This window comes from Phalangium opilio, unplaced genomic scaffold, assembly GCF_054372755.1.
Source record: "Phalangium opilio isolate 3A_F unplaced genomic scaffold, DU_Popi_V2 ptg000011l_1, whole genome shotgun sequence".
NCBI classification, from domain to species: Eukaryota; Metazoa; Arthropoda; class Arachnida; order Opiliones; family Phalangiidae; genus Phalangium; species Phalangium opilio.
In genome coordinates, this window is record NW_028324147.1 from 1818521 (window position 1) to 1833395 (window position 14875).

General features: G+C 35.9%; 1 protein-coding gene across 1 annotated transcript; it reads right to left on the minus strand.

The window, feature by feature from the left end:
* Window positions 1–2581: 2581 nt before the first annotated feature.
* On the minus strand, window positions 2582–11527 carry AstC (Allatostatin C). Its single transcript, XM_089855975.1, has 2 exons — window positions 11042–11527; window positions 2582–3286 (listed from the first exon to the last, which is right to left on the minus strand). The coding sequence occupies exons 1-2, from the start codon at window positions 11267–11269 to the stop codon at window positions 3095–3097; spliced, it is 420 nt and encodes a 139-aa protein (XP_089712101.1). The 5' UTR covers window positions 11270–11527; the 3' UTR covers window positions 2582–3094.
* Window positions 11528–14875: the final 3348 nt, after the last annotated feature.

The window sequence follows — 14875 nt, forward strand, 5'->3', positions numbered from 1 at the left end:
TAGGCGTAGTAGTAGGTATAGACGCTTTGCCCTTAAACTGATTATGCGTAATCTTTTAAACCCTTACGTAAAAGTAAAGATTACGTCGTAATCGGTGTACAAGGACACTGAGAGTGAATACCCCCTCGATGGATTGTGAGCAAGTAGTTGTATGTTTTCATCGATTAGTTTTTGTGGTTAATTTGTAACTTAAACCACACCATTGAGTTTCTAAATTACTTCAATTGAATCATTTTTGATTAAGATAAATACGCGATTTAATAATTTAAAATAATCTTATGTGTTTAATATTAACTACTCAAGATAGTCTGTAGCAAGGTAGATGACGCCCTATCTGCAAGTTAGTAATTCGACTTGGACAGAATTCCCATATGAGTGAAGTTTGAAAAACTTCGCAACGTCGCGACTTTGATGCTCTTAACAGTAAAGGGTACATAACACGCGCAGTTAGGAATACATAGCGCTAATTGGAATTATTGTGCCCACTTATACACCATGTTAATTTCTATATGGGCCTTATGGGCCGGGCTTGAGAACTAACAACCGTCACGCCTCATAATTCTGATGGCGTCTTTCTAAAACTGTCGTTTCATTGGTTGACAGCAACGCAAATTCCCAGGCGCGCTCAAGGTTCAACGCGCCGCGAGATAAGATTATTAGCAATATACAATGATTAGTCTATCTCTTTCCACACATTGCAAAAAATGGTTACACAATGTATGTAATCCTAGTTGATACGTCACAACATTCATGTCAGAGTTAGCTAAACCCGTAATTTCCGAGAACTAACCCTCCCCCAAGATAAAGAAAAAGAATGTTAATTAGATGCCTGACTACTTTGACCAGTATCTTTGAATCCCCTTGTGTGAAACAGTGTACGAGTAATGAATATGAGTTACGGACGGTTACTCCCACCATGCCTAGCATCTGAACATTTTTTTTTCTTTCTCATTTTCATTTGGTCTTAGTATCTGAAAGCTTTCTCAGCTTAGCAATATTATTATTCCTCGACTACCATAAGATGAGACGTCTTTTCTTAATAGAAACGTTGCGTTAGGAGGATACCCAGAATGAGATGTCCGATCCTCCAGGGGACACCCTAAGTCCGTTGACACTCTCTCTGAGAAAAGAAACCATTCTACCCCATAGTTCTCTAGAATGAAAGGGACTACTGTCCCGTTCCTTCTGAAACTGTCCCTACATTATTCATTACAGCGTACCATACCATGAATATCCGCGTCTCTGAATAGCTTTCCAAATCTTTGGGAACTTCAATCTCCCATATATATGGTAGAGCTAGATATTCATGGGTGAAATGAACAAACTCTTCGAAAACATACCATTTCTTTCCCACTTTTTCTCATTTTCATCGGCAAGATCCCAGAATGAGATTGTAGAGGAACTGTTATTACGAATCTACACTACTGTACATTTCATCCCAAACTTTGATTACAGTTAGTACTACTAGGTTTTGAGTTTGACCAAGGCTAACTATGCTTATACTTACTGCTGTTTCAATATGGGATGGTAAAAATGGACTTTCCTGATCCACCAATGTCCGACAAACCGTACCCAGAGGTAGTTTGAGATATCTAACGGTATGTACAGTACAGCTGGAATGTACATTACCACAGTGTGGTTAAAGACATCATGGTTAACGCGAGGAAGGGAAAAGTCGAAAATACTTTTGAAGTAGGCTTAGCGTTCTTTAATCTCTTTTCTCTGACATATTCGGCTTCCTTTTGATTGTTGGTTTTCTCCCTAGCACTTTTTTTGTTGTTTTTAATTTCGTAGTGTCTGTTGGCTTCGGCTTTAGCTTTGGAATGTAATAAATAAAAGTCTTTAATCCTCGTCAACTGTTTTCCCACCATTTTTCTTTTTTCCTCTCCCTCTCTCTCTTTGAGACTGTTTGTCTTACTTTTTGTTTCATTGTAATCCTTTTTCAATTGTTCTTTCATTCTTTGTGCTGGGACACCTGTTGTCCTGCGCCGAATTCTTTGAGGTTGTGTCAAAATAGGGACTGATTGTAAATAGAGAAACGAAAGGAATGCTGGAAAAAAAGGCGCGAAAGCTAAGAGGAAATATTTGCTAAGCCTAAATTTGAAATTTTAGGCCTAACACTGTTTTAAATTCAAAACATAGCCATAGACTTTTCTATGGGAATTATATAAGATCCAAAGATGGTATACATAGATTCCCTTCTTATTATTTTTCAAATTAAATTTTAATTTAACTTTGGACATCGCTGGGTTGGTTTTTTATACCAACTGATTCGTAGATATCTTTCAGAACATACGTTTGCAGAGGATTAACTTTGAAAAATAGTCTAATTTCCACGTACAATTTTCTTTTAGAGGAAAAGCTAATGAGCCGTGTATTTTTTCCGCTATTAACAAACCAAGAGAGTAGAAAAAAATTCTTATTACCACCACCGAAACGCATTAATTTCGGTTTGAATTAAAAGATTTTCAATCTTGGACTTTTAATCTCAAAGTAAATTAAATCTTAATTAAGATCCGTACATGATTAATTAAATTAAATTAAATTAAAGGGAGGGTAACGTATTAAAAAGACGATTGAATCAAACGGGCACCGAATTTACCTTCTATTTATTTATAGACGTTACGTTACAAAATATTTTCGACCATTTAGTATTTAATTTTTACATTTAAGTTAGTTTTAATTTATAAATAAAATACCTACAATATATTAAAATAATAGAATAAAAATACTAATGTTAAAATTAGGGCCGTTATCAGATTTTATCTAGGTACAAAAATTAAAACATATTAATACACTTTGAATAATAATTATTTTTTAGTTGAAATCTCTAAAAAAACTTAAAGCTATATTTAAATATTTTGCATGGCTACAGCGTAAACATTACTAGGTATAATTAAGTTAAAATTAAATTAAAATTGTGCAATTAATACCAGTCATAAAAGTTTCTACGCAGCTCAATTAAACCCATGAATGTTTTTCTCTGTCGTATTTTTGGAATTTTATAAAAGGGTTAGGGGGTTTAAGAGGTCAAAGGTTGAGAAGGTGGTAGGAGCGATCTGAATATGATGTCCGCGGGGAAATGGTTCGGCGTCTATTTCCGTCTGCGGAAGCAAGAGATTGGGTTGAAGTAGCATTGGTGGTAACGGATCTGTTTCTTGCTTGGGACGACCATCTCTTCGCCTTCCAATCTGTCCAAGGCGTTGCTGCCACCGGATTGTACTTGTCGTCCTTGCAAAAGGGCAACCAAACGGTCCATCAGTAAACGTTGTACTTGTGGTTGTTCCTGGAATGATAAAATAAGAGAAAATACGTTATTTAACCACTGTGACATACTTATGATCCATATAAATAGATTCGTGCTTATGATATATTTACTTAATTACAAACTTAAAACGTATTTAAAGAGTAAAGACCAAAATAGCTTGACATATTTGTATCAAAAGTATTTTCATTTCTCCCGAGATACCAAGGTAAACCCCAATATAAATTCCACCCAAAAGAACATCCTACGTACGTTATACCGTTTTTTTTGGGAAAGAAATTTATTTTTCAAACATGAATAATTCTAGTATCATGATTCAATCCTTGGAAGAAGCTGAAACGGGTTATATTTGGGCTTTATGACGAAATAAAAAAAAATAGGGGGTGACCTTCTTCAGTGTAAGAAAAGGTCTTATAGAAATGGAAATCTTTGATCTTGGTCCTGTCGTTTTTCGATCTGGGAGAAAATAGTATATCAAATATGTCCTCAGAGTGTGGGAGGAGGAAGTACTAGAGGAAGGAAACTTTTGAATCCCAGGAAATGAAGAATAGCGATTTTTCAATCAGGTTTCTCACGTAAGCTATATCTCTATTAAGCCGATCCGAGTGTGTCTCGTCTTTCTTATCTTTTACGAAAATGTTCGGTGTAGACTCGAGAGAATTTAGCTATAATTTGAAAGAATTTGTGTTCGAGATATCTTCGAGTTAGGCTTAGCTGTGGGAGCATGGGGAGGGGTGAGCCACTTACTTAGCTTCCATTTTTTATCATTTCTCAACGCACTCAAAATTGGAAGCCTCCCCATTTTTTTCCCAAAAGTCTCGCGATTATCCAAGTTTTCCCGATGGGACAATAGAAATTTTTCTATTGGTTCTCGTAAAATTCACTAATGGGTTAGTGTAATGGTCTTTCACAGTTTCGTTTAATTAATTTTTAAAAATTCAAAAAGAAAAAATTAACAACCTGAGTTAAGATTAAAGTCAGATAATTCTAGGATAAATTCATCTCAAGTGTATACCTTTAAAATGTACCCTTCCTGTAATAGTCAATAGATAGAAAATTCGAACACATATTGTCTAATAATTATTTACTGTCTTCCCAAAGTTGCGTGCAATCTGATTGGTTTATAATCCTGATCCCGGATAAGAGATTTGTCATCCCCTAGGATACTTGTTAATTTGACTTTGTCTATCCCGCTCTCTCCGATCATTGCTTTCTCGTGGTCGTTCGTGGTCCCTCGTCTCTTTCCCTGCATCCCTGGTCGTATCAATTCGACCCCGGGCGCACACACGCTTTCTTTCTTTTAAAGCGTATTGCCCCCAAGGCTCGTTCATCTGTTGAACCTTCAGCTGCAACGTGTAAGGGAGACATACACGACTCGAGACTAGATAGTTTGGAATCGTATAGAGTTTCCTCCCGCAGCTTCAGAGTAAATAAGCCATGGGAAAATGGACACTTCCGGAAGTTTATTAGAAAGGGGAGTCAGTCCAATTTGGGCGGATATCCGGTGTGTGCATGGTTGTTCAATAACTATATAGAGGATAGACTCCGAGTGATGTCTCGTTGGCAAATTATATACCGAGGGATAAAATACTTGAAAATACTCCAAGATATAATTTCCAACTTAAAGGTACCTTTAGAATTTAATTATCTCGAACTGAATCACGAGAAGATTGTTTAGGCCTAAAGTTTAAAATTAGGCTTAGCAATGTTCCCCTCAAATACTCTTGTAAATATCAGCTTGGAACCCTTAGCAAATACACCATATTGTATGCAAGTTTACATCGTTTTCAGACAAGGAGGATTCATACCATTTACACAAGGAGGTCTGGCTATTGACTCCAACAGGGAGTCTGGCCTCCTTGCGTAACACCTGAAGCCTGGTCTCCTTGTGTAAATGGTATGAATCCCCCTAGTCTGCTCAAATTAGCCTTAACGATGTAGTAAAATCTTGTAAGGCCTAGATGATATTTTACATCTCACTGGGGGCGTTGAAGGTTAAATTTCTTTAGAGCTACCGAAAAAAAACCAAAAGATCATTTTCCGATAATCTGCGGGTCCTAAGTATAATTTAATTGCTTTCGCCTGCATACGTGAATTGATTTTGGAATACCAACACCCTAATTAAGTACTAGTGAACGTCAGTAATCAGTCAGGTAAGGGTTAGTTAAACTTGAATTTGAATAATCAGTGTTTGAATAGAAAAAGAAATGTTTAAATTCTCAAACCACAGAATAATAAGTTAAGTAAAAGATTTAAATTAGTCCATTTAACTCTAATAACTAGAGGTATTATTAAAATACCTTGGAAAGATTATTCTATGATCTTTTTGGAGAGAAAATAGCCGTTGGTCAATCTCCAATCTCCCGTTGATTCTCGAACAAAATCATGATAAAAATCTTTTAAGCCCAGCGAGTGTCCCTTAAGATTCGGGGAATTGAACCTTGACCAATTGAGTCTTAGCAATCGTAAGCTTTAACCATTAACCGTAACGTTTAAGTAAGGGAAGAAGCGTGGTCAACGAGTCGAAATGGTTGGTCTCCCAGAGGGGTTCACCGAGGTTACCACGGGGTTCTACTTAATCCGAGCAACCCTAGGAGATTGTAATGGACATTGGTCATCTCGGGTTTCCACGGGTAGATGAAAACCCTAATCAACGGGGGTCGGTCAAGAGTACGGGCTTGAAAACATCCTAATTATTCTTTCCTCTTTGTGCCGATATCGCGCTGGTCAAGGGTCCTTGGTGGTTGGCTGGAATGACCCCTTTTAGGTCTAATATCGTATGGAAGTTAATAGTTGTCTTAATAGTCTGTATAGCGGGTATTTCTTGACCACTAGAATCTTTTTTTCATCTCCGGCTTTATTTGTGACTAATGATGTTTTCGACGTTAGGCCTAATCCGAGATTGGTTGGGGCTAACTTGGAATTAGATTGGATTGAGGTTTATTTGTAATGAGAAATGTCAGGTGAACGTGTGTGAATGACTTTGTTTTGCAGCAGCGTTTAATTATTACGTTCACAAAGGCTTAGCGTTCCTACGGTATTATTCTTGGGACTGATGTCCATTAAATGAAGTAAAATTGTAGGCTGCCGTTCCCCCAGTGTTGCCAGACCGTTGGCAAACCATTGAGGAGAGAAAGGCTAGCAGGTCCAACTTGACTCAAAGGCCTGACAACACTGCGCTGAAGTTTAAGCTGGGGAATTTATTTAAGTGAAAACTATGTATAAATACGTTCTCTGTTGGGTTGATATAGCATTCTAGATGCAAAACTATTCATATATATCTTAACCATAATTACTTGGATATATTCAATTTAAAATTTAATCAAATCGTAAATAAGAAAAAGAAAAAACACATTTATTATTCATTTATCTTCACTCTCGAAAGAAATTCAATTTATTTTTATAAAATCAGCAAAATAAATTTGGGGCAAAAAATAAAAAAATAAAACGATGCACGAATTTTATAATAAAAAATTTATCTGACGAGCATCTCGCATTTCAAATCTTTTATATACTCGATGAAAAACTAACATATTCTTTGAGCAACTTGGAAACTACCATTATTCTCTATATCACGTAATTTATATTCGAATTTTAGTGACTTTCCAAGCCGCTGAAAGACAAAATACTGAAGGAAAAAAACCAACCCGTCAATTTTGTCATTTCAGTTTCGTCACGTCTTACGTTTCACGTTTTAAAAAATCAATCTAAAATGGTAGCGCTAGTTAACGGTAATTCACGGTTTAAACTTTTACAATTTGAGACTCGAAATCATTAAGCCTTTTACCTACTAAGAAGTTAAGTTGAAAGTGATCGTATCATTTTCATCGCGAAACGTTTCCGATAAACACGTCGTGTATTTTCACCCCAAAAAGTTGTATTTCTCATAGGAAACAAAATATCCTTTATAGCATAAGTTCATAAGATACGTTCCTTCCATAAGTATGACACTTCCTATACTTACAGCTCGAGCTAGTTCGAGGGAGAACGACGGAAGCGAGAATTGAAGTCCTACACTCAGTGCTTAATTTTGCTGGACTTCCATCTTTCTATTTAGTCTGCATTACTAAGCTCAAATTTGACAGCAGCGCCACACCAGGCGTCTTCACTTTACCCTGAATCTATGACCTACCTCCCTCACTCCAGCTTGTAAACAGTGACATACTTATGGCCAACATATCTTATGAACTTATGCTTGTACTAACTTTCCCTCTATTTTGTGATTTGAACGATTCGCTGGAGAATAATAACGATTTGTAAGAAAGAAACGCGCTGAAATCTATCTTAGTTTGCTTTAAATTCTTTATTATTCCTCCATAAGACTAACATTAAATATAGAGCAAACTAATACTGGAGTTAAATCTGAATTTAGAAGCACGTTTTGTCGCCCTATCATTGGCTTATTCGAAACACTTCAATTTCCTCGTTGTATTCCACGTTTATCGAAGTCGCGGATATCTGAAATTGAATTTGAGTTTTAAATGGATCATTATAGGTTTATTGCATTGTGACGTAAACATCAGTATCCCATGACGTCATTAAATATATAATTCTAATTTCTAATAACGCTGGTGCATGGCGGAGTAATTAAGTTTCTATATCCAATATCAAATTTTTGATTAATACTATTTCTTTTAATTAAATATAATTATTATTCTCGAGTCTTAAAAGGCGTAGAGTTGGCACTCATTATCCTTGGAAGAACATATTTTTGTAGATAAATAGCGTGGAGTGCCGATAGCATTGTGGGTATAAGGGAACGACAACGACAGCCCGCGGCGAAATGCGTTAGTTTCTAAACTGTTTTCTATATAGTTTTCAATCTAAAAGCTTTCTCGTGTATATTCCATAAACGGTATCTCGCTTCAACGATTCAAGTTGAATGATTTTCATTTTCCCTTCCCCATTTATTTATTTAATCATATCCGTATGACTTTGATTTGGTTTTTTTTGAATTCTGGGAAATATGTGACAAAGATTGCGGGCGGCTATAGGAGAATAGTTCAGTCTCTCCTTTAGGTCTAGTGTTTAGGAAATTTTGGAAATCAATTTTCTCATTTTAATTATACTATATTGGGGTTAAATTTATATTTGCGTAGATTGAAATGAGGTATTTTTAAACTGTTGTAAATTTGTTGCGCGAATGTCAAATACATTTAAATTTTAAATTTTTATTTGTTCAAATTTAACAAATGAAATATTTACTAACTTAAATCTTTATTTGTTCAAAGTAAACGTTTTAAAATATGAAAATATATTGTTATATTTAAAATAACTAAGAGTTTAACGGACTGCTTTTCTAAGAGATGTTTTACATTTTACAAGAGTGGATACTTTAATAAAGAATTAAGTAGTGTCTTCATAGGAATAAATTTAAATGAAATTTCTCGCTAATCAGTATAATAATTTAAATAAAACTCAAGCGTATTCCTGGCATTGTTTAACTTTAGTTTGTTATTTAGCGCGTTTAATTTTTATGCAAAAAAACCTTGCATCGAGGAGCTAATCACTCTCGGATTCCATGTAAACAAATTACTAATTACTTTACTCAGATTTCTCTGAGTGACTACCCTCTCGCGCAAGTGATATTGTGAAAGGATGTTAATTAGTAAAAGTATTGTCGTATCTGCCTTAAAATGAGTTCGGTTCTATACAAGTTTATTTTCTTAAGATATTTTAACAAACCATCGAATTTTGACATTTTTTCGATGGCAAATAAAATTTACCACCTCTCTATCATTCCCCCCCCCCTTTAGCTGTTATTTGGCAATTTTCAGAAAATTTTCTCATTAAGGCCAGAGAGAAAATAACTTTGCTATAATGTTTAAATATTAGTCCGGAAAATTTTGGCGGGAAATGGCTCGAGCTCGCTGCACGCGCTTTTTAGAAAAGCGTCAGCACGCGGGTGCAGTTTTGGCGCGCTTTTCCGGATGGATTTTCGCTTCTGATTTTAGCTTCACGACGTCAATCAGTAGTTCCCGCGTTACGTAAAGTTTGAATTGGAAAACTAATTAGCTTCTTTACTCCCCTTCCTCCCTTCCTCTCTCTCCCTCATTCCACAAACTGTCATCAGGAATTTCTAATTGAGCCGCTAAATCTCTCTAAACTAGAGGAGACTAAAGTTGCTACTCTCTTGTTGGTTTCCCTCTTCAATTCCCGCATTTTCTAACTCTCCTTTCGGACTCTTAGTCCAATGAACTTTTTTGTTTTAAATGTTTTCCAACTAGAGAGGTAAAAAAATGTTACTTAAATGACTTTTATTCTAAACTCCTGCCACCAGGACAATAAAGTAATCAACTCGAAATGATTAACCGAGTAGATCTCGTAAGACCAAAGTTCACGTGACTTTCTAAGTTAAATAGACTATTCCATTAATGCCATAAGATGGTAAGAGAACCATACACCACAAGGACAGGGGGAGGTCACCTTCTTGGGTTGGGAAGCACGCACCGCTAGAGGCAGAGCGAGTTGACCAGCCTCCCGCCTTTTGTAGTGTTACCTCTTGGTTGGCGCCAGGGAAATTACCTAAAATGGCGACCCTGGCAATGTGCGTTGGTTTCTCTGCATGCATTTAATGGAATGGTCTATAACATATACTAAGTACTCTTTGAACTTTACCAAGAACTTTATTATTATTGACCGAACAAAATGGGGTTTGAGTTTCGCGTGCAAATTAATGAGAAAATGCCTACGTATTCCGAAAAACACGCAAAACCTCAAACGATCATTTAAATGGAAGGAAGTTCAACCTTTGAGTGCGTTTATTGCCGCTGCAATATATGTAACGTATACATACAGCCTTAGTAATTGTAATTTTGCCCCCCCCACCTCTATTTTATAACAAGAACATAACACAACTTAGTAAATAATGTTAAGTGCTATAGCTTTATAAGAATAATTATACCTTTGTTGTTATATATAGAAATATAAATTAACATTAATATATATGCAAATATGGTAACGAAAGGGAGCTGTTTAGGGCTTCGTATGGCGTGAAAATTGATTCACAATAATTGCCAAGTTCTTAAAGTTATTTTAAGTTACATATTAACTTGCTAAAACAATTACAAATTGAATGAATTTAAATTTCAACGCGTTGAACGCCTGGATATAAAATTATATCCGACTCAAGAACGGCATACATTCCTTGCTGAAAATTGGCTATTTTAATTCAACCGAGGGGTGATAAAAATTTAATTACAATCAGACTGAGGGTCCTTTATTGCCTTTTACCCTCACGACTCATTAAATTTAACGACTGAATTCTCTTCCTTTTAAATTTAAAGGGATTTCTTTTTTTCCTATTTAAAGAAAAAGGTTCCGGAAACAAATTTCAGGAATTTTGAACGGTTTTGTTCAGATTAGGCCGATTTTTGCTGACAAATCGGCAACTGTTGCGAGTGTACTGTACTATTTCAGATAAATTCGCGCTTTTCTAAGTTCACACTATAGGTAGTGTGAACTAAAGGGGCTATAGAAATTACCCCCGTTTCTTAACTTTAACCGCATGCACTCAAAAATGACTGGCAACACTTGTATGCATTTTATCTATACGCCAATAGCTATAAAGGGGGTATGTTTTCTACTTTCTAACGGCTTGGTTTTTCCCAAATTTCCCATAGTAATTTTTAGTAACACAAGTATTAAAATACTCGATCAGGACTTGCGTAATAAACCTTGCATATCGGTACTCAGTTAAAACATGCAATTACTACGTTACTTTGTCCATAATTACCAAGCGATTATTTCTGTTTTTACTACGACATTGGTAATTACCTGGGCATCCCAAAAATATTTCAAATCGGGTTCGTTTTCGGATGGTCCAGGTCCGGAAGCGGCGACAGCTCCGTCAACAATGGGTATTGGTAATTGCAAGGCTGATGACGGAGGTGGTGGAGGAGCTCTCCAACCATTTCCGGAATTACTTCTTCTGTTCTCTGAGGAGGCGCAGGTCAAAGCGACAGAAATGAAAGTTAAGGAAACTAGGGCTGATATACTTTGCATGACTGTTTTAGATATTAAGGTTTCGTTTAGAAAGATTTAACTAAAGTTTCTTCTAAGGAGTCGCGTTTGGGACTGCAGCCACCAGTTGGTTCGAAGAGAGAGTGAGAAAGAGTTTGGAAAAGTCTTTGATAGTTTTACTACAGCGGAGAAGGAGAATGACTGTGAGAGAGAGAGTTGAGTAAGTTCGTTCGAAACCAAACCCAAAACGCGTCCGACTTTCTTTCACACACGAAACTCTTTGGGGCTTCACTCCGAGATGTTTAGGGGGTTATAGAAGAGAATTTGACGTCATACTAGCGATGGGCGGGGACTATTTAAGCCAATGGCGTTCCAGAACCTCGGGGTCAAATAGCCTATTAAGATCTACGGGGGTTTATAGACAAAATATGCCCCTTTTTCTCGCAAATATACCCCTTTTTAAGAAGAAATACTTATAGGAATATCTATAATCTGTTGGTGTTGTTTTCAACGAGGGGATATGCAAGGGGGAGGGTGTTACTGTATCAATTCTAGCATATTATGCGCGTGGGAAAAGTAATTGGTTTTGTTTAGAATATAGTGAAATATTGCGCAGTGTTTTTCTTTTCGCTTGTTTTTCTAATGCAAATTTCTGAGAAATTCGTATGTATGAAGTTATTTACGGTTTACTTAGCTTCGATTGGTCTAATTATGCTTGAATAACTTCTCTGAATCATGAATAGATTAAAGCCCTTTAAGAATAATAATTTATCCATGAATTATATTCGGTTATAGACTCGGAAGAGACCTTAATTCTCCTTCGAAAAACTCCTTTCCAATTTTAGTTTGCAACCACCATACCAAGTGAAGTCTGGAATAGTTTCCTAAGACCTCTGTTTTTGATTGGAAGTAATTAAGAATTTAATTAATTCAAATGAAGTCATTAAGAATGCTGGAAATGGTTTTTTTTTTTAACGAAAAGTCAGTGGGACGATTTCAGGTGATTTTGGGTGTCCAAAAGAACAATACGGAAGTTTACAGAAAACCCACGGGAAACGAATCAAAGATAAAAGGGGAAAGTCACTCTTCCAGTGCATGTGCTCGGGAAAAAAACGATGGGGAAAAAGAAAGAGATTCGATTGACCGGAAGGGTCAGAGTGTTATTGACCATCGCTTCGCTAGTCAGAACTGCCAACTACTTCAAAACAGACAAAAAAAATCCCACGCTAGCTTCGAATAGAATTGAAAAGGAAAAAAAAAATCTAAGGAAGCTTGAATGTTGAATGGATTTTGGGAGAAGGGAATCGAGAATCTTGGTGCGGACTTGATCTTCCGAATTCTAAAACGGAAACGTTTTCGCTGACTCCGACTTTATTTAGGGGAATGAAATAATTCAGAAAGGACTGTGTTCTATTTTGGGCCAATAATTTGTGATCGGGGTGAAGAGGTCATCGGAGGTCCCATCCTGACTACTTCTATCAATGGCAAATAGATATAAGAGAAAGTGAGCCTGCAGAGTGGGCTCAATTTGTAACGGAGACTAATTATTATGAGAACTCACGAGATAAAATTGAAAATCATAAATTGAGGGCTTATAGTTTTGAAAATATTTGCTCAAGCATCTTTTAATTTATGCAAATTGCCTGAAATATCTTTAAAAATTCGTTTCATTTCTTAGATGAATGAATACATATTATTTATGATATTTAAATCCATTGATTGCAGTGTTGTCAGACCTATCAGTCGAGTACTTATTCAAACTGAACTGTAGTATTTCATTAAAGAATTCGACAAATTTTCTGGCAATAATGGGAGAACCAAGTTTTATTAAAAAAAATATAATTTCTAACTGACCATGACTTTTTAAACCCTTTCACTACAAGAACCATCAATTAAAAATCCAGATCAGAGAATTGTTTTATTATTATTAAAAAAACAAACTCTAGAAAGAAAAAGCAAAACATGTAATGTTTTTAGTAAATTTACAAGCTGTTTTTATTTTTTTTTGAAGGCAAGACGTCTACTGGCTTTGCTTTTCAAGAGCCACATGATCTCAATTCTAACCCAAAGATGTTTTCCTTGTTTAGCGATAGGGAATCGTGATTTTTTTTCACCCACCACTATACTGGACACAGTCCACTCAATTATCGCAAAATGTCAAGTGCTTTCCTAGCAAAGGTGGTCAAAAGATGAATGTAATTGAATCTTACTGGAGTATTGAACATAGCGGCTAAGAATATGATTATTCTTTGTCCTTTTCCACGCAGGGAGAATAGTTCAAATGCTTTGATATTTTTCCGGGTGAAAGTTCAATATTCTTAGGAGAGGTCAATGAATTCTTAAATACATCTAAAGCCAGCTAGGCTAACCACGCCATACGGAACGGACAAAAAACCTTTTCGATATAATCGGATATTTTTTTATGGATTATAAGTCAGGGGCAACCTAATATATTTTCGCTTTCCTACACAAAATATTTTTGCCGGTTCATTCGCGTTTGACAAAATTGTCAAAGTTGAAACGCGTTAATACGTAATATTGAGTCTCAAAGGAGAGAAAGTAGTTTTGAACAAGTACGGTTGAGTGTAGCTATATAGGCATAGACCCTTTTTATTAAATTTATTTTCTCGGGTTTCGTGTAGGAGATTTCTTTCAAATCTTTTTCTAAAGTTTTTTCCAAGCGGTAATTGCATTTAGAAAATTTTAGGGTTGTTAATAAAGTATGTCTTACCGGTTGACAGGAAAGGATTGACGTCATCGATGTTAAATTGACTCGAAAGCTGACTTACTTAAGTTTAAAATTCATTATCTAATCTCCGGATTGTTGTAAACCCTTTTATTTAGTACCATGTGCAATTTGGACTTGTACATCTTTGATGGCTTTATTTGTACTTACGACGTTCCAAAGTTGATTCTTTGTTCAAAGGTAATTATATATCTCATCCTCTAATTGATTCAGGCCTAAGTATTTGGGCTATCACATCGTAAGGGGATTTTGAACTTGAAACTTAAGTTATGAAGTTCCATACAGATCCCTAAGATAAGGTCAACCTGTAAAATATTATTCAAAATATGATCTAAAAGCCAAAAACCATTGTTTTGGTCATTTTCACGTCTTGGAATTTTTTTAAGGGATGGTCTTAAATTCTCGGAACTGGCAAAGATCTAAGAGGTCTTAGTATAAATAATGTGTTTGTGTTTTCCAATCTTTATTTATGAATGTTTGACTCTGTCTTTTATTGGCTCGACCAAAGACACTAGAAAGGGGGCTTTGCACCCTCTTTTTTGATAAATATTTCATGACTGGACTGAGCGTTATCCAAATGTCCGTCTGCGGCGACTATGTAGCCCTGTCCTCGACCATATAATTGAATTTGTTGACGCGGACACAACTTTCTACTCTTCTCTGATCGTATTCCATTCTTATAAGTAACTCTATCTCGCTATACAGTGCTCCTTATGATTGTTATTATCAAATGCCATCTCATTGTTCTTGATGACATCTCTTTTTCTTTTTTCACGCCTAGAGTTATTACATCTAAAGAATAAGCCAGTCCTGGTCAATGACGCAATAAGTGATAAAATTTCAAAATTAAGTCCATCGAGTTCTAATTTATCTTGTTATATCAAGCTCTAGTTTCAAGCTAA